The sequence below is a fragment of the Brachionichthys hirsutus genome, chromosome 15 (assembly GCF_040956055.1).
Source record: "Brachionichthys hirsutus isolate HB-005 chromosome 15, CSIRO-AGI_Bhir_v1, whole genome shotgun sequence".
Classification (NCBI taxonomy): domain Eukaryota; kingdom Metazoa; phylum Chordata; class Actinopteri; order Lophiiformes; family Brachionichthyidae; genus Brachionichthys; species Brachionichthys hirsutus.
In genome coordinates, this window is record NC_090911.1 from 12,796,443 (window position 1) to 12,812,955 (window position 16,513).

At 55.4% G+C, this 16,513-nt stretch overlaps 3 protein-coding genes across 3 annotated transcripts in view; 1 reads left to right on the plus strand and 2 right to left on the minus strand.

Annotated features, from left to right (window-relative positions):
• LOC137904473 (protein-cysteine N-palmitoyltransferase HHAT-like protein) overlaps positions 1-35 on the minus strand; it is a 4,441-nt gene extending 4,406 nt beyond the window's left edge. The window contains 1 exon segment of the mRNA XM_068748657.1: positions 1-35. This exon segment is cut by the window's left edge and continues 67 nt beyond it. The gene's annotated coding sequence lies outside the window, so the exon portion shown is untranslated.
• A 676-nt stretch (positions 36-711) lies between these two features.
• LOC137904324 (CTD small phosphatase-like protein) lies at positions 712-7,241 on the plus strand. Its single transcript, XM_068748489.1, has 7 exons — positions 712-1,191; positions 3,497-3,678; positions 4,339-4,440; positions 4,681-4,737; positions 5,033-5,125; positions 5,487-5,672; positions 5,784-7,241. The coding sequence occupies exons 1-7, from the start codon at positions 1,125-1,127 to the stop codon at positions 5,907-5,909; spliced, it is 813 nt and encodes a 270-aa protein (XP_068604590.1). The 5' UTR covers positions 712-1,124; the 3' UTR covers positions 5,910-7,241.
• A 389-nt stretch (positions 7,242-7,630) lies between these two features.
• LOC137904237 (1-phosphatidylinositol 4,5-bisphosphate phosphodiesterase delta-1-like) lies at positions 7,631-12,848 on the minus strand. Its single transcript, XM_068748388.1, has 15 exons — positions 12,749-12,848; positions 12,467-12,625; positions 11,902-12,130; positions 11,395-11,524; positions 11,093-11,321; positions 10,805-11,006; positions 10,495-10,639; positions 10,266-10,418; positions 9,665-9,817; positions 9,443-9,596; positions 9,056-9,172; positions 8,777-8,955; positions 8,551-8,683; positions 8,073-8,222; positions 7,631-7,996 (listed from the first exon to the last, which is right to left on the minus strand). Exons 1-15 carry the CDS (start codon positions 12,846-12,848, stop codon positions 7,896-7,898), a joined length of 2,334 nt encoding a protein of 777 aa, XP_068604489.1. The 3' UTR covers positions 7,631-7,895.
• Positions 12,849-16,513: the final 3,665 nt, after the last annotated feature.

A 16,513-nucleotide genomic window follows, 5' to 3' on the forward strand; every position in this document is an offset into this window, starting at 1 on the left:
CCTGCGCTCCGTTCTCCAGCCTCGGCCGCTCAGGATGAGGCAGACGCAGCGAAAGCAGGAGGTGGAGGGAGATATATTTATCTTTCACTCCAGCACCGCGCCACGCCGAGGGGGGGTCCGCGCCGGCCCCAGCAGAACTCAGAAACTCTGGGACCGCGGTTTGAAAGGGGGAGGGAACAACGACGTTATTACCTGGCCGGCCACACCTGTGAGGATTCTCCTTCCAGACATGGAAGAGGCAGGAGGCGTCAGATCACGTGTTCCTTCATGAAGTTCATGTTTTTAAATACACACATGTCTTACCGGGGGGGGGCGCACTCCTCCAGACCCGATGCTGCGGCGGATGTTATTGAACAGATCAGCAGACCAGCAGATCGATACAGACGCACTTCCTGCGCCAGACGCGAGGGGGCGCTCTCTGCCTGCGAGCGGGGACCGGACGCGCTCCGGTATTTTCGGTTGGACTGTTAAATGGGCTTCGTTTGCTGGGGGGGGGGCGCGCGCGTGAGTGCGCGTTCCTGCCACAGTTGTGCAAAGTTCATCATGTCAGAGTTTAGAGTTTCTCCCCACAAATAAAATCAGTTTGTTGCGTGAGAAAAGAGGAAAGAGGCGCCGCCGGAGGGAAGCCATCACAGCCGCCCCCTCCCACGGCGCCGAGCGCCCCGCTTCAGAGGCGACGCTAAATCCATAACGCCTCCATGTTGCGCGGGGAGTCCGGTCCGGGCCCGACGCGCACCTTAAACACGGCCGTCCCATTCTGGCTGATCGGAGCATCACGGCTAGCCGTCATCGCTAATCGGAGCTAACTTCAGCTAGTTAGCATTCAACTGTTATTACTTATTTTAGTATTCTTATTTTTAGCCGGACGCGCTACCGGAGTTGCTCCAAGTCTTCATTTTGCAGCGATGCTATTTGGCGGAGAGCCGTAAATGAGTGCCCTTCACCGGCTGCCAGTCACCTCCGTGCCCCCCCGCTGGCTGGCTGCACCCGCTGTCACGACACCCTGCCCCGGACGGTCGCCTGGCTGGTCACCCTCACCTGAAGCGGCTAGCTAACGTTAGCTAGCAAACGAAGCCGCCGCGCTACTACTACCTGTGGGAAACGGAACAAGGAGCACCGCCCGAATGGACCACATTATAACCCAAGTGTCCAACCCGAAGGAGGAGGAGGTGATATTTAACCCGGAAAAAGGTACGGAAGAGTTCCCTACTGGCGGTAAACTGTTGCTAGCATGCTAACTACTTAGCCGTTAGCTCGCGCCTTCGCCGGCTGCGCTAGAAGTTTACGACACTGGTTGCCTGTTGACATGGGTCAAACTAGTGACGTAACTAGCGCTCGTTAACTAGCTCTTATTCAGGAGCAAATGAACCAGTTGGGTTTCCAGTAAGGGGACGCGAACGCCGTCTCTGACTAGCTTAGCGGGGTTGCGGGGCGTGCGGGGCTTCTGCACAATAACAATATAATAATGTAACGCATAGTAACGCATATCGGCTGCTTTTTAACGTTATATCTGTGTTTCGCACCATCCCGCGAACGTTTTAGCTCCGCCCCGGATGTAGCGCTGTGATTTATGACTCACCGGATGAGTCGCAAAAAGTTTTATTTGGGACGTAAAAGTGTTGAATGTGACAAAGCCGGAGCATCTCCAGGTAGACCTTACAGGTAGATCTTACAGGTGACCTTTCTGGTGACCTTACAGGTGACCTTTCTGCACCGGATTCTGCCTTTTCCCTTTTTATAGTTCTGTTAAAGTGTCTGTGTCTCATCTTCATCACCAATGAAACCGATCAGGCGTTGTTTTGATTTGAAGCATGTTTATTTCTACACACACACACACACACACGCACGCGCACACACACGCACACCTCACCGCTCAGATTAGAATGACCCGTAGCAGAGGTCGAATCACCGGTTCAGCGCCGCCTCTAAGGTGTGTGTGTGTGAATGAGATGCAATGGTTGTTCCCGGGTGGCGCAGTGGGCGGCGCTGTGTGGACGTTGTTTGCCGGCGTTTCTCCCGGACTTCCAGTTTCCTCAGACGTGGCGCTGAGGTGAAGCGATCGCTACAAACGGAGTTACTGTCCTGCTTTGAGCTGGCGTCTCGTCCAGGGTGTGCCCCGCCTCTCACCTGGAGTCGGGATGGAGCGGCTGAAGACGAGACGATTGGGGGGGGGGCTGGATGTTTGGTCCAGCCCCCCCCCCCCCCCACGGCATGCTGCCGTGCGCGCCTGCCGTGCACGCCTGCCACGCTGCAGCCTAAATATAGAACCTCGGCGCCGTTGGCCCGAGCAGCGCCGGCCTCCGGGCCAGGGAATACGGCAACAAAGATTTCATTTTGTCTCTCTCTCTTCTGAGTTTGGACGTGAGCTTGTTTTGGCGGTGGACACATAGATGGGGGGGTGGGGGGGGGGGGGTATTAAAGGTGTTTTTCCTTGTACTTTGAATGAGTTCTTGTTGTGTGGTTCATTTCAAACGGACCGGTCTTGTCAGTCCGTTTCTTCCGTACGACAAAGGCAGCTGTTAGACAGCGTTATTGTCCTGGTCCTGGTCCTGTCCCGTTCCTGCAGCCTCAGTCCAGGGACCGGTCCCCGGATCCAGGGAAGGGTCAGAGGTTCCTGGCCCCTGGTTTAAAGACGTTGATGAGATGGACGGCCATCTTGCTCTGACGCTTCCCCGTTTCCTGTTCTCTCTGGGGAATCTAGAATTAAGGGCCGTTCTTAATCCCATTGATCTCACGGTCAACTCGGCGTTTGTTGGACGGCTGTGTCCCGACCCCCCCACCCCCCGACCCCCCGACCCATCGGTCCATGTTTTCCTCACAAACATCTGACGGCTGCTCAGAGCGCGATGCCAAGATGCAAAAAGACATGACATAATGCTGGGGGGGGGGGGAGGAATGCAGCCTTGTATAGGCTCCGCAGGGTCTCCTCCCACCTCCTCTCAGCTCCTCCCACCTCCTCCCAGGCTGCTTGTCACTCACCTGCCAGCTGAAACATGGGGGGGAAACGTAAGCATGGTTTCAAAATGGATCCACGACAGGAGGAGGAGGAGGAAGAGGAAGAGGAGGAGGAAGAGGAGGAGGAAGAGGAGGAGGAGGAGGAGGAGGAGGAGGAGGAGCCGCCGTACTCCACTAGTCCCCGTTGATAAAGGCCGGTGTGTGATGGCGGCCCCGGAATGAGAGGCGGGGCAGAGCATCCTCTAAACTCTCTCTGATGATGTCATCCTGCCCGTCCGGTTATTTTCTGATCGTCCAGGTCAACGCAGCCGGCGAATCACGGCGTCCCAGCCGGCGAATCACGGCGTCCCAGCCGGCGAATCACGGCGTCCCAGCCAGCGAATCACGGCGCCACAGCCGGCGAATCACGGCGCCACAGCCGGCGAATCACGGCGTCCCAGCCGGCGAATCACGGCAGCAGTTGCAGTTGCAAATAAAAAGACGTTCTCCTGTCCCCCTCCTGTCCCCCTCCTGTCCCCCCCCCCCCCCCCGTCCCTGACAGCGTCCCAGTCCAGCAGCCTGAAGAAGCAGAGGAGCCGGAGCATCTTCAGCACGTTGTTCTGCTGCTTCCGCAGCTACAATGTGGAAGCGGCGGCCCCCAACGCCCCCAACGCCCCCAACGCCCCCAACGCCCCCGCCGGCTCGCTGCCGCCGCCTGTGGAGGAGAACGGCTCGCCTCCCAAGGTGGGCTGCAGCTCCGCGTCCGTCTCCCGGCCGTTTGCGTCTCCTTCCCGTGCCTCACCCTGTCTCTTGTGTTGTAGTGTGACCAGGTCGAGGTCGTCCCCGTCCCCGTCCCCGTCCCCGTCCCCGTCCCGTGTGTATGTATCGCCTTCCTTGTCTTTGCCTCTGCATGCAGGCTGAGTGGGCTGGTTCTGGCACATCCCGTCCGCGTGGGCCCCGGCGCCCCCCCCCCCCCCCCCGTCACCTGCTGGGTTAATAAGCTCCTCCTGCATGAGCGCCGCCGTCTGATGGGGAAAAGGTTTAAATGTAATTCACTAACAAAGAAAAGCAGTTGCTGGTTGTTGGCTCCGCCCCCCGGTCAAACGGGTGACGCTCAGCTCGTGGCCCCTCCCCCATTCGCTCCTGCTCCCACTAGAATCTGAAGTTTGGATCGAACCTTTGCTTCACCTGAAAGGTGTGAGAAACGACTAAACCTCTGATGTTAGCATGTTAGCCTGTTAGCATGTAGCAGTGGAGACGCCCAGCGGGAGTCTTTAAACGCATCGTCATCGCTTCCTAACACGGAGTTGCGTTTCTGCTCCTTGTGCTGTGATTGGTTCACACGAGATCCTCTCGCTGCTTCTCACCCCCCCCCCCGTTTCTTTGACTTGTCTTGTCCTGCAGCCCCCGGCTAAACACCTCCTCCCAGAGGTGATGATATCTGACCACGGCAAAAAGTGTGTGGTGATCGACTTGGACGAGACTCTGGTCCACAGCTCGTTCAAGGTAAGGGACAGGGGACCAACCGGGAGACATCGGACCTCGGCGGGGGGGGGGGGGGGGGGTCGCGTCCGGAGGACGGACTCAGACAGAAGGACAAGGAGACGTTTGTTATTTTCTTCTTCCTGCCAGATATTTTCCGTCCTGTGTGGGTTTTGTGTCCCCCTAGAGGGACACCTGCTGGTCAGTGGTGGTACTGCACCAAAGGCCTGAACGACATTTACATGCTGTTGTTTCTTCTTATAGCCGATCAGCAATGCTGATTTTATAGTTCCAGTGGAGATCGATGGTACCGTTCATCAGGTATTACACGCACGCACACACACGCACACACGCACACACACGCACACGCACGCACGCACACACTGCTAGCAGGATTAACTAGCTGCACCCTGGTCCTGAGAGAAGGCCGTGATCCGGTTCAAGTAATCCAGGATAGGCTGTGTATCCTGGTCGGCCTGTCCTCCATTACTTGTCCTGGGTGGCGGCCGCTGCTCACAGGAAGTGACCCGTGAGCAGATGTTGGCGTGTGCGTTTGACCTGGCGACCCTAACCCTAACCCTGCACGCCGGCCTGACTTTGCCGGCGTGTCTTCCAGGTGTACGTGCTGAAACGACCCCACGTGGACGAGTTCCTTCAGAAGATGGGGGAGCTGTTTGAATGTGTGCTGTTCACAGCCAGTCTCGCCAAGGTGCGTTCCGACCCGGCGGCCATGGCCCGGCGGCCATGGCCCGGCGTGTGCTGCTCCCGGTTCTGATCTGTACCGCTCACCTGACTGTCTGAATTGTTCCTCCCCTCCGCTCTGTATCGGTGTCTGTTCATCTTTGGTAAGTGTAAAGGACGGGGGTGGAGCCACGCTTAGCGCGTCCTGGTGGTTCTGTAGCAGCAGCGCCTCCTGGCCGTGTATCCCAGAATAGCGCCGACCCGCTTAGTTTCCTTCCGGCGTTTGTAGTTTTGCTCGTGTCGTGCTCGCGTCCCGGCGGCGTCCCGGCGGCGTCCCGGTGGCGTCCCGGCGCCGTTGGGCACCATGGTAACGCGTGTTTCTCTGCCAGTACGCGGATCCCGTGGCCGACCTGCTGGACCAGTGGGGCGTGTTCCGGGCGCGGCTCTTCAGGGAGTCCTGCGTCTTCCACAGAGGGAACTACGTCAAAGACCTGAGCCGGCTGGGACGGGAGCTCGGCGACGTCATCATCGTGGACAATTCTCCCGCCTCTTATATCTTCCACCCAGAAAATGCTGTGAGTTCAGCCCCCCCCCCCCCCCCCCCCGCCTGGTCGGGACTGCATCGTTACGTCCTCCTGAGGTGGGCGTGTCCAGCGTTTCTATTGACTCCAGGTTCTGTCCTGCAGGTTCCGGTCCAGTCCTGGTTCGACGACATGAATGACACGGAGCTGCTGGACCTGCTGCCTGTCTTTGAGGGACTCAGCAAAGAGGACGAGGTCTACGGAGTCCTGCAGAACCTGCGGGGCAGGTAGCAGGACACGCCCCTCTCGCCTCGGCGTCTCTCTGTGGGACGGTCTCTGCGTTCGTCTCCTGGGGGGACATCAGAAGACCAGCCGGTGTCCAGAGCGTCCCGGGGACAATCGCCAAGAGGAACGGTCTCTGGCTTTTATCTGCAAATCAACAAGTGTTACTATCCGGTGTTTTAAAACCAAAACCCAGGGAAGCCCTCCTCGTGAGGCAGCGCGCGGCGGTTCTGTCCGGTTCTGTCCGGTTCTGTCCTCGTCTCGTCGCTATGCAGGCAGTTTAACCGGTTCTCCTCGGTTCTCACTGAAGTGCCTTCGGGGGACGCGCTTTCTACGAGGAGACATTTTCTACACGCCGTCTTTCACACGAACCCGGAATCATGCTAATAGTTTAGCGTCTGCTTTGGACCCTGGACCCGTCATCATGTCGACGGGTCGGGCCGGAACCTCCACCTCTCCTGCCGGTCCAGAACTTGCTCCTGGCTCGGGTGAAATGGTGCTGCGTTTCCCGCCGGGCTCGTTTTATTGTTTTCCAGGAGGCGCTGGTTCTTGACGGGCTTCGTACCGGGCCGCGGTTCCCTTCTGTTCTGGTCCAACCGGGTCTTTTCTCTTGTTTGTGCCACTTGGTTCCGGACGGTCTCGGTTCTGTCCCTGCTCTGGGTTCCTCTATGAACCGGTCGAGTGCCATGTTTGTAGTTCTTTCACCGAGTTGTCGTCTTTAGGGGGTTTAGCTGGCCGGCGTCGAACCCACAGCCTTCGCTCCCCGTTTACACGAGACGAGGGTCCGATCTCATCCCCCCCCCCCCCCCCCCCCGACTCTCGACCTGCTCTTCACCTCAGTGCCTACGTTCAGGGAGGAGCCACCAGCGACCACAGCAATAAGCCCCTCCCCTGGGGGAGGTCCCGTCTCTCACCTGATTGGTTGTCACGGCGGCTCCAGGTGTTCCTGGTAGAAACATCGTTTTCTATTTTGGTCGCTAGGATACCGTTGGTTCCAGTCGCGTCGTCATGAGCTACGTTCCCCGAGTGGGCTTTGTTTTTGTCCCGGCCCGTCCAGGCGGGGGCCCCGATGCCTTACTTGGAGGACGTCCCCCCCGTCCCCCCCGTCCCTCCCGTCCCAATGTTTCTCTACCTTCCTGTCAGGATTGTGTTTGAGACGTTGGATGCAGCGTCTCCTTTGCTGGGCCATCGTGTGTGCGTGTGTGTGTGTGTGTGTGCGTGTGTGTGTGTGTGTGTGCGTGTGTGTGTGTGCGTGTGTGTGTGTGTGTGTGTGTGTGTGTTCATTCTACCATTCATCACGTATTGATTTAACACCAAAGTCCCCCCCCCCCCCCGGTTTTGGCGGAGTGTTGATCACTACCCCCCCCCCCCCCCCCTTCCATAATAAAAGGCTTCTTAAACCCTAAGTCCGTTCTTCCACTCTGACTTCAGAACGCAGCTCGGTTCCGTCAGAGGGAACGTTCCGGTTCCGTGAGGTCCAGCCTGTCCATCAGGACATTACGGAGGACCGATGACGTGAGGATCAAAGCTAAACGTGGCTAACATGCTAACAGTCAGGTGTTACTCGTGACCGTGCGTCACCTTTGCCAGCGTTTGGAGGGCGTGTCCAGCAGCGGTCACCTTGTGCAGGTAACCAGAGGCGTCTCGTAAACCAGTCAGGTATTTGAATCGGGACCCCCCCCCCCCCCCGGGTGTGAATCTCATTAACGTGGAAGCAGCTTTAACTTTGATCTTTATGAAACATTCTGTGCCGTCAGAGAATAGATCGTTAGCGATTAAAGAGATCCTGATTACGTTTACAAATCAATCTGAGGGGAAACGCTCCACCGACCCGGTTCGCATCATCCCGGTCCTCCCGGGGCAGCGCCGCCTCACCGACACCTGTCACCTGCCTCAGGCGAGCGTCTCACAGCAGCTGCTCAAACTCCAAATAAAAAAGGGCTAAAAGGTTAAAAGAATCCTGTTGAGACGTGGCTGCCGGTCCTCGGCGTCTCGCTAGGCGTCTCGCTCGGCGTCGACGACCATGACGTGAACGAAGAGCCCGGCGTGGAGGAGGAGGTCCCCGTTCTGGTTGAACAGGGGGACGTGTCGATACCCTGAGGAGGAGCAGAGAGGAGGAGGATGAGGAGCGCCTGCAAGGAGTGAGGACGAAGAAGTGTCTCCGTCCCTCACCCATCTTCAGGCTGTTGAATGGGAGCGTGTACTGTCCCACGAACTCGTCGTCGGACATGGAGTCGTGGTCTCTGATGGCGAAGCGCACCAGCGCCAGGTCCGGCACGGAAACCTCGAAGCAGAAGTTCTCGTTCCACACCGGGTTGAAGCCTGAAAGCGAAAGGAAGCCGACGTCACCGGATGCTCCGGACGACCAGCGGGACTACGTTTCCCAGGATGCTCTGAGACGACCCCCCCCGTCACCGGATGCTCCGGACGACCAGCAGGACTACGTTTCCCAGAATGCTCTAAGACGACCCCCCCCGTCACCGGATGCTCCGGACGACCAGCAGGACTACGTTTCCCAGGATGCTCTAAGACGACCCCCCCCGTCACCGGATGCTCCGGACGACCAGCGGGACTACGTTTCCCAGGATGCTCTGAGACGACCCCCCAGAAAAGCCAAGACAAGCATTCGATCTTCGGGACGCTCATTTACCGTTGTTCTCAAAATAATTGGTCTTCTCCTCGGCGGCGTCAGCCGGCACGCCGTGGATCTGCACCTTCACCAGGGGGTCCACGATGGAGGACTTCTTGTTGTTGACTTTGGGGAGCTGCTGGGCTGAAATGACCTGACGGGACGGGACGGGGACGGGATGGGACGGGACGGGACAGTCAGCGTCTAACAGCAAACCCCAGCGAGCGTCTTCACAGAGAAGCTCTACCATGATGTGGAGCGTCTTGTGCTGCAGCCACGCCCCTCGGGTCAAGGTCACGGGGTCAAACTCCGTGTCCACGTCCCTCATGAAGGCCGGTTTGAGGACGTAGCCGCTCCTCCCGTTGACCAGGAACCTGCCCTGGTTCACGTCCATCTCGGAGCAGTTCGTCTGGAAGTTTAAGGCCACTGGAAAGGAACGTCTCATTGGTGAGTGTGTGTGTGTGTGTGTGCGTGTGCGCGCGCGCGTGCGTGTGTGCGTGCCCGTTACAGCCGGGTCAGCGTCTACCGATTTGACAGCCAGCGTTCCACAGAGGCACCGGGTTGTAGTTGGACGAGTCGGTTCTGGATCCTGCCGGATAGATGCGGCTCAGCTTCTCCACATTGTGACGGACGTAGGCGTTAGCTGCGGAGACACGGAGACAGGTGGAGACACGGGAGACACGTGGAGACACGGGAGACACGAGGAGACCCGGAGACGGAGGACTCGTCTGAGCTCCCGGACAGTCTGGACCCGACAGCACCTTAAATCGGGTTTCACCCCACAGTGGCCTCAGACGAACGCCGTGTGCAACGCCTCAAGCTGCGGCGAAGTTGCCATAGCGACCATAAAAGGTGATCAGGGGGCCGGATTGGGGGAGGAGCCAGTCGGATCGATGTTTCCAGGGCGTCTCACCGTGCTCCTCCGCCAGCGCCACGGCCTTCCCCTCCTTGAAGGAGGACATCTCGTAGAAGCCCAGGTTCTGCCTGGCGTCCCGGAAGCCGTTGAAATGGACGCTCTTGCAGTAGATCACCAGGTCGGACAGCTCCTGGGCCAGCGCCAGCTTCTTCTGCAGCCAATGAGAGCCGAGCCTCAGTCCGAGGCCTCGCCGCGTCTCACCTACCCCCAGTTCTCCACCTTTCTGTTCTCTTCCTGCTTTCGCTCCTCCTCCTCATCGTTGGAGTCCTCCTCCTCAGTCACCTCCTCGTCCTTGCCGGCTGCCTCGGAACCGAAGGAGGCCTCCAGGTAGTTTAGCTTCTTGCCTTTGATCAGGAACTTCCCCTTCAGCTCCTACGCGCACACACGCGCACGCACACACGCACACACGCACACACACACGCACACACACATGCACGCACGCACGCACACACGCGCACGCATGCACACACGCACGCGCACACACATGCACACGCACGCACACACACGCACGCACACACACGCACGCACACACGCACACACACACACGCACGCACGCACACGCACGCACACGCACGCACACACACACGCACACACGCACGCACACACATGCACACACACACGCACGCACACACACACGCACGCACACACACACATGCACACACGCACGCACACGCACACACACACACGCACACGCACGCACGCACGCACACGGACGCACACACACACGCACGCACACACGCGCACACACACACACGCACACACACGCACACACACTTAGTGACTGGAACCGCCCATGAAAGTGTGATTTGTCGCCACCTACCTGTGGCGATGGGAAGTTGGTGGGCATCCCGTGCCCGAGGGGGGCGGTGAGGAGCGCGCTGCCCAGGATGGCGCCCATGTGGCGGGCCATGACTTCCTGCTGCTTCACGCTGCAGTGGTTCTCCAGGGACAGGATGACCGGGTAATCGGACGTCTGGCTCCGGCGGCACGGACGTGTTAGACGGAGAGCCGCCGGCGCCCTGAAGCTGGACCCCGCCCGATAAACGTACCTTAAAGGCGAAGTCCTTGATGGCCTGAATGGCGTCTTTGAACAGGATGTTGGAGGTGAGCGTGTAGCCGTGGTAGATCACCGGCTCGCCATCGGATCCGTCCCAGCAGTCCAGCTCCACGCAGCGGCAGCCCTTCAGCAGCGCCCTGAGAACCAGAACCAGAACCAGCTTCAGAAGCCGTCTGGACCGGTCCGTTAGCTCAGACTAGCGGCGGACACGATTCCAGGCGCGAGGAAGGACGGCGTGCGTTCCGTGAGGTTGCCGTGACGATCGAACCAGACGCGGATGGTCAGAAGGAGTCGGCCGTTACCTGACGTAGGCCTCCGTGCTGCTGGGCCCGGTCAGCTGGTCGGCCTTCAGGTAGGTGTTGTGGGAGGAGGAGATGAAGTAGTGGTTGAGGGGCTGGCCCATGTCCTGGTGCACCTCCTTGTGGGCCGCGTTCAGGATCATGGCCTCGGGGTTGTGCATGTACACGAGGAAGCCGTCTTTGGACAGCAGCTTCTGCTCCTTGGCTGGAGGGCGACAAACAGAAGGGCGAGTGGGCGGAGCCAGAGGCGGCGAGGCTGGACCCCGACGCTTCCGGATGTGCTGCACTGACCGCTTTCATCCGGCTCGTACTTGTTGATGATGTCGTGAGCATCAGCCAGCGCCGCCGCCTCTCTCTGCTCCGTCTGCAGGAAGTCCACCAGGTTCTCCGGGCTCATGGAGCCCGCGGTTTTGGCGTACGCCCCGTAGATGACGGCGATTTCCTCCCGATAGGTCAGCAGCTCGTAGAAATGCTCCAGCTCCGCCCCGGCCAGGAACCCCGTGTTGGACTTGTCGCATTTCTGCACGAAGGTAAAGCGACATCAGATCGATCCCAGATTGATTCCCTCTTTTGGGATGCGCGGAGGGCGTCACCTTAAACAGCATCTCTCTGTAGACGTCGTCCACCTCCACGTTGATCAGACGCAGGAAGTCCTTCAGCTCCGACTCGCTCAGTTTATCGTCCTTGTTCTTGTCCGCTTTCTTCAGGCGGCCGAAGATCCAGCTGGAAGGTTTTAAATGTAAGGAATGAAACGAAAGCGTCACCTGGACTCCTGAGGTGCAGAAGAGCGCCCCGTCCGGAGCGACCCGTCCGGAGCGACCCGTCCGGAGCGACCCGTCCGGAGCGACCCGTCCGGAGCGACCCGTCTGGAGCGACCCGTCCAGAGCGACCCGTCCAGAGCGACCCGTCCGGAGCGACCCGTCCGGAGTCAAGCAGGTAGAATGAAGTCTGAAAGCTCCTCATGGTTCCGTTTCAGAGAAGAAAAGACTGTTAACATGCGGTTCAGACTGAATTTAATCCTGCCTGAGGCGTCCCCCGGGAGGGGAGGCGTCCCCCGGGAGGGGAGGCGTCCCCCGGGGGGGCCCACGTGACCAGGATACTGCTCCGTCTTCTGCAGCTTGCTCAGGCCGCTCATGATGGCGATCACTCGCTGCAGGCTGCTGACCCACTGGCCGGCCTCCACCTCCGAGCACGCCATCAGGTCCAGGTTCCTGCGCCGGCCTTTGAAGACGATGGTGAAGCAGCGGTCCTCCACCATCTCCTCCGTGTTCTTCTTCAAGCCCTCCGACTGGCGGCCGCCCCGCACCGCCGCGACCTCGTCCAGTGAAACTGAAACACGAGCAGCGATTCAGCGTTCGGGCGTTTGATCTGCCGGCGGGACAAACGCAGTTACCGTTCACCGGAGACGTCGGGCCCACCTTTAGGGGTCCACTAGGGAAAGGGACAGACATCAGGAAGTGTCCTGCATGAGGACACCTCCTTCATAACCGCTCCCGGAAATACGATAAAACAAAGTACGAGCTGCAAACGGACACGCCCTCGGAACACAACAAGGCCTTCCGTGGTTCTGCTCAGGCGTCCACTCTTAGAACCCACGCAGCAAAAGGACATTTCAGTCGGTCAGACCGGGGGGGGGGGACGGACGGACGCTGGGACGGCACTCACAGGTCTGGCTCTTCCTCAGGAACTTCTTCGATTCGCGCCACATGGTCTTGCAGTCCTCCTGGAGTTTGAAGAAGCGGGTCTTCTTCCAGGATGGGGAGCGGACCTTGAGGAGGTCCCCCCCCTGCAGGAGGAACTGGAGGTCCTGATTGCCCTCCATCCCTGCGTGAACAGGGGGGGGGAGGGGATTAAACACTGATTCAACGCGAGCCGTCTCTCTCCACTCTGACCGCCGTAACCTGCGAGCCAAAAGGAAAGCAGGAAGTGGCTGAAGCCGCCGCCTACCCAGGATCTCCTCGTTGGCTCGGATCAGCTTCTGGCTTCGGGCGAGGCGGAGTGATTCCTCCGAGTCACTGAGCCCCCGCTGCCTCTGCAGGCAGTTCATGGCGTCCATCGCTGCGAGTCGCTACCTGACCGAGTCGCTACCTGACCGAGCCGCTACCTGACCGAGCCGCTACCTGACCGAGCCGCTACCTGACCGAGCCCAGAAGGCACACACCAAATGGTGTGTGGAATGACCCGCCCCATTCAAAGTCCACTCCGGGCAGTCAGCTGACAGCCAGGAAGCCGCCGCCACCGCCGCCCCGTGAAGAGGAAGTTCAAGATGTGTGTTCACGTCCTTTGCATCAGGAAGGAGGCCGAGTCGTCATGGAGACGTCATCGGATTCAATTTACACAACTTCTTCTGAGGCTCTGCCATTAGTTCTGAGTTCCCTGATTTTACTTCCTAATCTGATTTGCCTGATTTTACTTCCGAATATGATTTGCCTGATTTTACTTCCTAATCTGATTTGCCTGATTTTACTTCCTAATCTGATTTGCCTGATTTTACTTCCGAATATGATTTGCCTGATTTTACTTCCTAATCTGATTTGCCTGATTTTACTTCCTAATCTGATTTGCCTGATTTTACTTCCGAATATGATTTGCCTGATTTTACTTCCGAATATGATTTGCCTGATTTTATTTCCTAATCCGATTTGCCTGATTTTATTTCCTAATCTGATTTGCCTGATTTTACTTCCGAATATGATTTGCCTGATTTTACTTCCGAATATGATTTGCCTGATTTTATTTCCTAATCCGATTTGCCTGATTTTATTTCCTAATCCGATTTGCCTGATTTTATTTCCTAATATGATTTGCCTGATTTTACTTCCTAATCTGATTTGCCTGATTTTATTTTCTAATCTGATTTGCCTGATTTTATTTTCTAATCTGATTTGCCTGATTTTATTTTCTAATCTGATTTGCCTGATTTTATTTCCTAATCTGATTTGCCTGATTTTATTTTCTAATCTGATTTGCCTAATTTTATTTTCTAATCTGATTTGCCTGATTTTATTTCCTAATCTGATTTGCCTGATTTTATTTCCTGATATGATTTGCCTGATTTTATTTTCTAATCTGATTTGCCTGATTTTATTTTCTAATCTGATTTGTCTGATTTTATTTCCTAATCTGATTTGCCCGATTTTATTTTCTAATCTGATTTGCCTGATTTTATTTCCTAATCTGATTTGCCTGATTTTATTTCCTAATATGATTTGCCTGATTTTATTTCCTAATATGATTTGCCTGATTTTATTTTCTAATCTGATTTGCCTGATTTTATTTTCTAATCTGATTTGCCTGATTTTATTTCCTAATCCGATTTGCCTGATTTTATTTTCGAATCTGATTTGCCTGATTTTATTTCCTAATCTGATTTGCCTGATTTTATTTCCTAATCTGATTTGCCTGATTTTATTTCCTAATATGATTTGCCTGATTTTATTTCCTAATATGATTTGCCTGATTTTATTTTCTAATCTGATTTGCCTGATTTTATTTTCTAATCTGATTTGCCTGATTTTATTTCCTAATCCGATTTGCCTGATTTTATTTTCTAATCTGATTTGCCTGATTTTATTTTCTAATCTGATTTGCCTGATTTTATTTCCTAATCCGATTTGCCTGATTTTATTTTCTAATCTGATTTGTCCTCAGTGAGACGGCAGAATGACGATGCGAACGAAGCTCACTGCTAAATGTAGCTAATGCTAGTTAGCAGACGGTGCACGAGGATTAGAAATGAAAACATTAACAAATTCAACAGTAAAAAGAGAAACGTTTGCATTACAGGTTGCTTTTGGCGTGGAGGGCTGCCTCGCGGGCGCCATCTAGTGGTCGTCCTGCGGTACTGTCAGCACTGTAAAAGCGACCAGTTTGGGTTCAAATAGAACCTATGAAGAGTCCTGCGGAGAGAGACGCGCACACTCACGTCCACGGGCTCCGCGGGCACCTGTTACCGTGGAGCCCGTGGAGCGTTTCAGCAACACCTGGCTGGCTCAGGTAGCCACACCTTCAGGCGCAGAAGAAGCGCGGATTAAAATTCCACAGGTGAGCTTGCTCAAACACGCAGTTAGAGAAAAGATAAGGCGGGAAGTGACGTGTAGAATTCACCTCATCTTCCTCCGAGTCCTTCATCATCAGACAACTAAAGACAATTCTCACCGCCTTTCTGTTCTATGCCCGCCTCCATGGTGTGCGGGTTCGGAGTCTTCCTCGCGGAGTCTTCCTCACGGAGTCTTCCTCGCGGAGTCTTCCTCGCGGGGTCTTCCTCGCGGGGTCTTCCTCGCGGAGTCTTCCTCGCGGAGTCTTCCTCGCGGAGTCTTCCTCGCGGAGTCTTCCTCGCGGAGTCTTCCTCACGGAGTCTTCCTCGCGTCTCCTTCCCAGCTTGCTCGCTGCGCGCTCTCAGATGGAGTCGCGCGTCATTTGACGGTGCTGCACCGGGAGCGTGAGGTCAGCGCACCTACCGGCAGCTGCGCACGGGCGTCTCCGGCAGTCCGGACGGCCTCGGCACGCCCCCCGGATCCAACACCGGACTGACAGGCCAGCGGAATGCTGACGTCACAATACAGGATGCGTCACCAGCAGGTAAGCGAGTGTGGCAGGTATGAGTCCATTAATTATAAAATCATCTTTTTTATTCCTCTCAGAGAATGGATCCGGACTCAAGTTGTTCCTCTGAATGCTTTTCTTTCCTCAGGAGTTTGGGTTCACGGAGTACCGAGCAGAGACGGCGACCTCCAGGAAGGTCAGGTCCAAGGTCACGGGGCACCTTTCAATATGTTCATCCATCCACCCTGGAGCCTATCCCAGCTTGCTATGACACCCCGGATGCGTCGCCAGTGCATCCGAGCTTTTGCAGCAAAGTCTTAAAACATCAGTGGAGTTCGTGTTCAAAGCACTGATGACTGGTCAACGCGGACGAGCAGACGGGCCCGAGTCAGGCAGGAACGGGCCCTGGATGGTTCTCCCCAAATCAAGCTAACACGGCTAATATAAGCTAATGTAGTAAACGATAATAGAGTACACACTAATATAGGGTAATACAATGTAAGACAGTATTAGCTAATATAATAGTATAAGGTATTACTATGTAAGGTGATATACACGGCTAATATAAGCTAATGTAGTAAACGATAATAGAATACACACTAATATAGGGTAATACAATGTAAGACAGTATTAGCTAATATAATAGTATACGGTATTACTATGTAAGGTGATATACACGGCTAATATAAGCTAATGTAATAAACTATAATAGAATACACACTAATATAGGGTAATACAATGTAAGACAGTATTAGCTAATATAATAGTATACGGTATTACTATGTAAGGTGATATACACGGCTAATATAAGCTAATGTAATAAACTATAATAGAATACACACTAATATAGGGTAATACAATGTAAGACAGTATTAGCTAATATAATAGTATAAGGTATTACTATGTAAGGTGATATACACGGCTAATATAAGCTAATGTAATAAACTATAATAGAATACACACTAATATAGGGTAATACAATGTAAGATAGTATTAGCTAATATAATAGTATAAGGTATTACTATGTAAGGTGATATAACACGGCTAATAAATGACGTCTACTTCAGTCTCGGTCTTACTAGCCAGACTTTGCCAGACTTTGCCACACTCAAGATGGCGGCGTTGCTGTGCCGCTTCCGCTCCGTGTGACGTGACGTCACTCGTGCG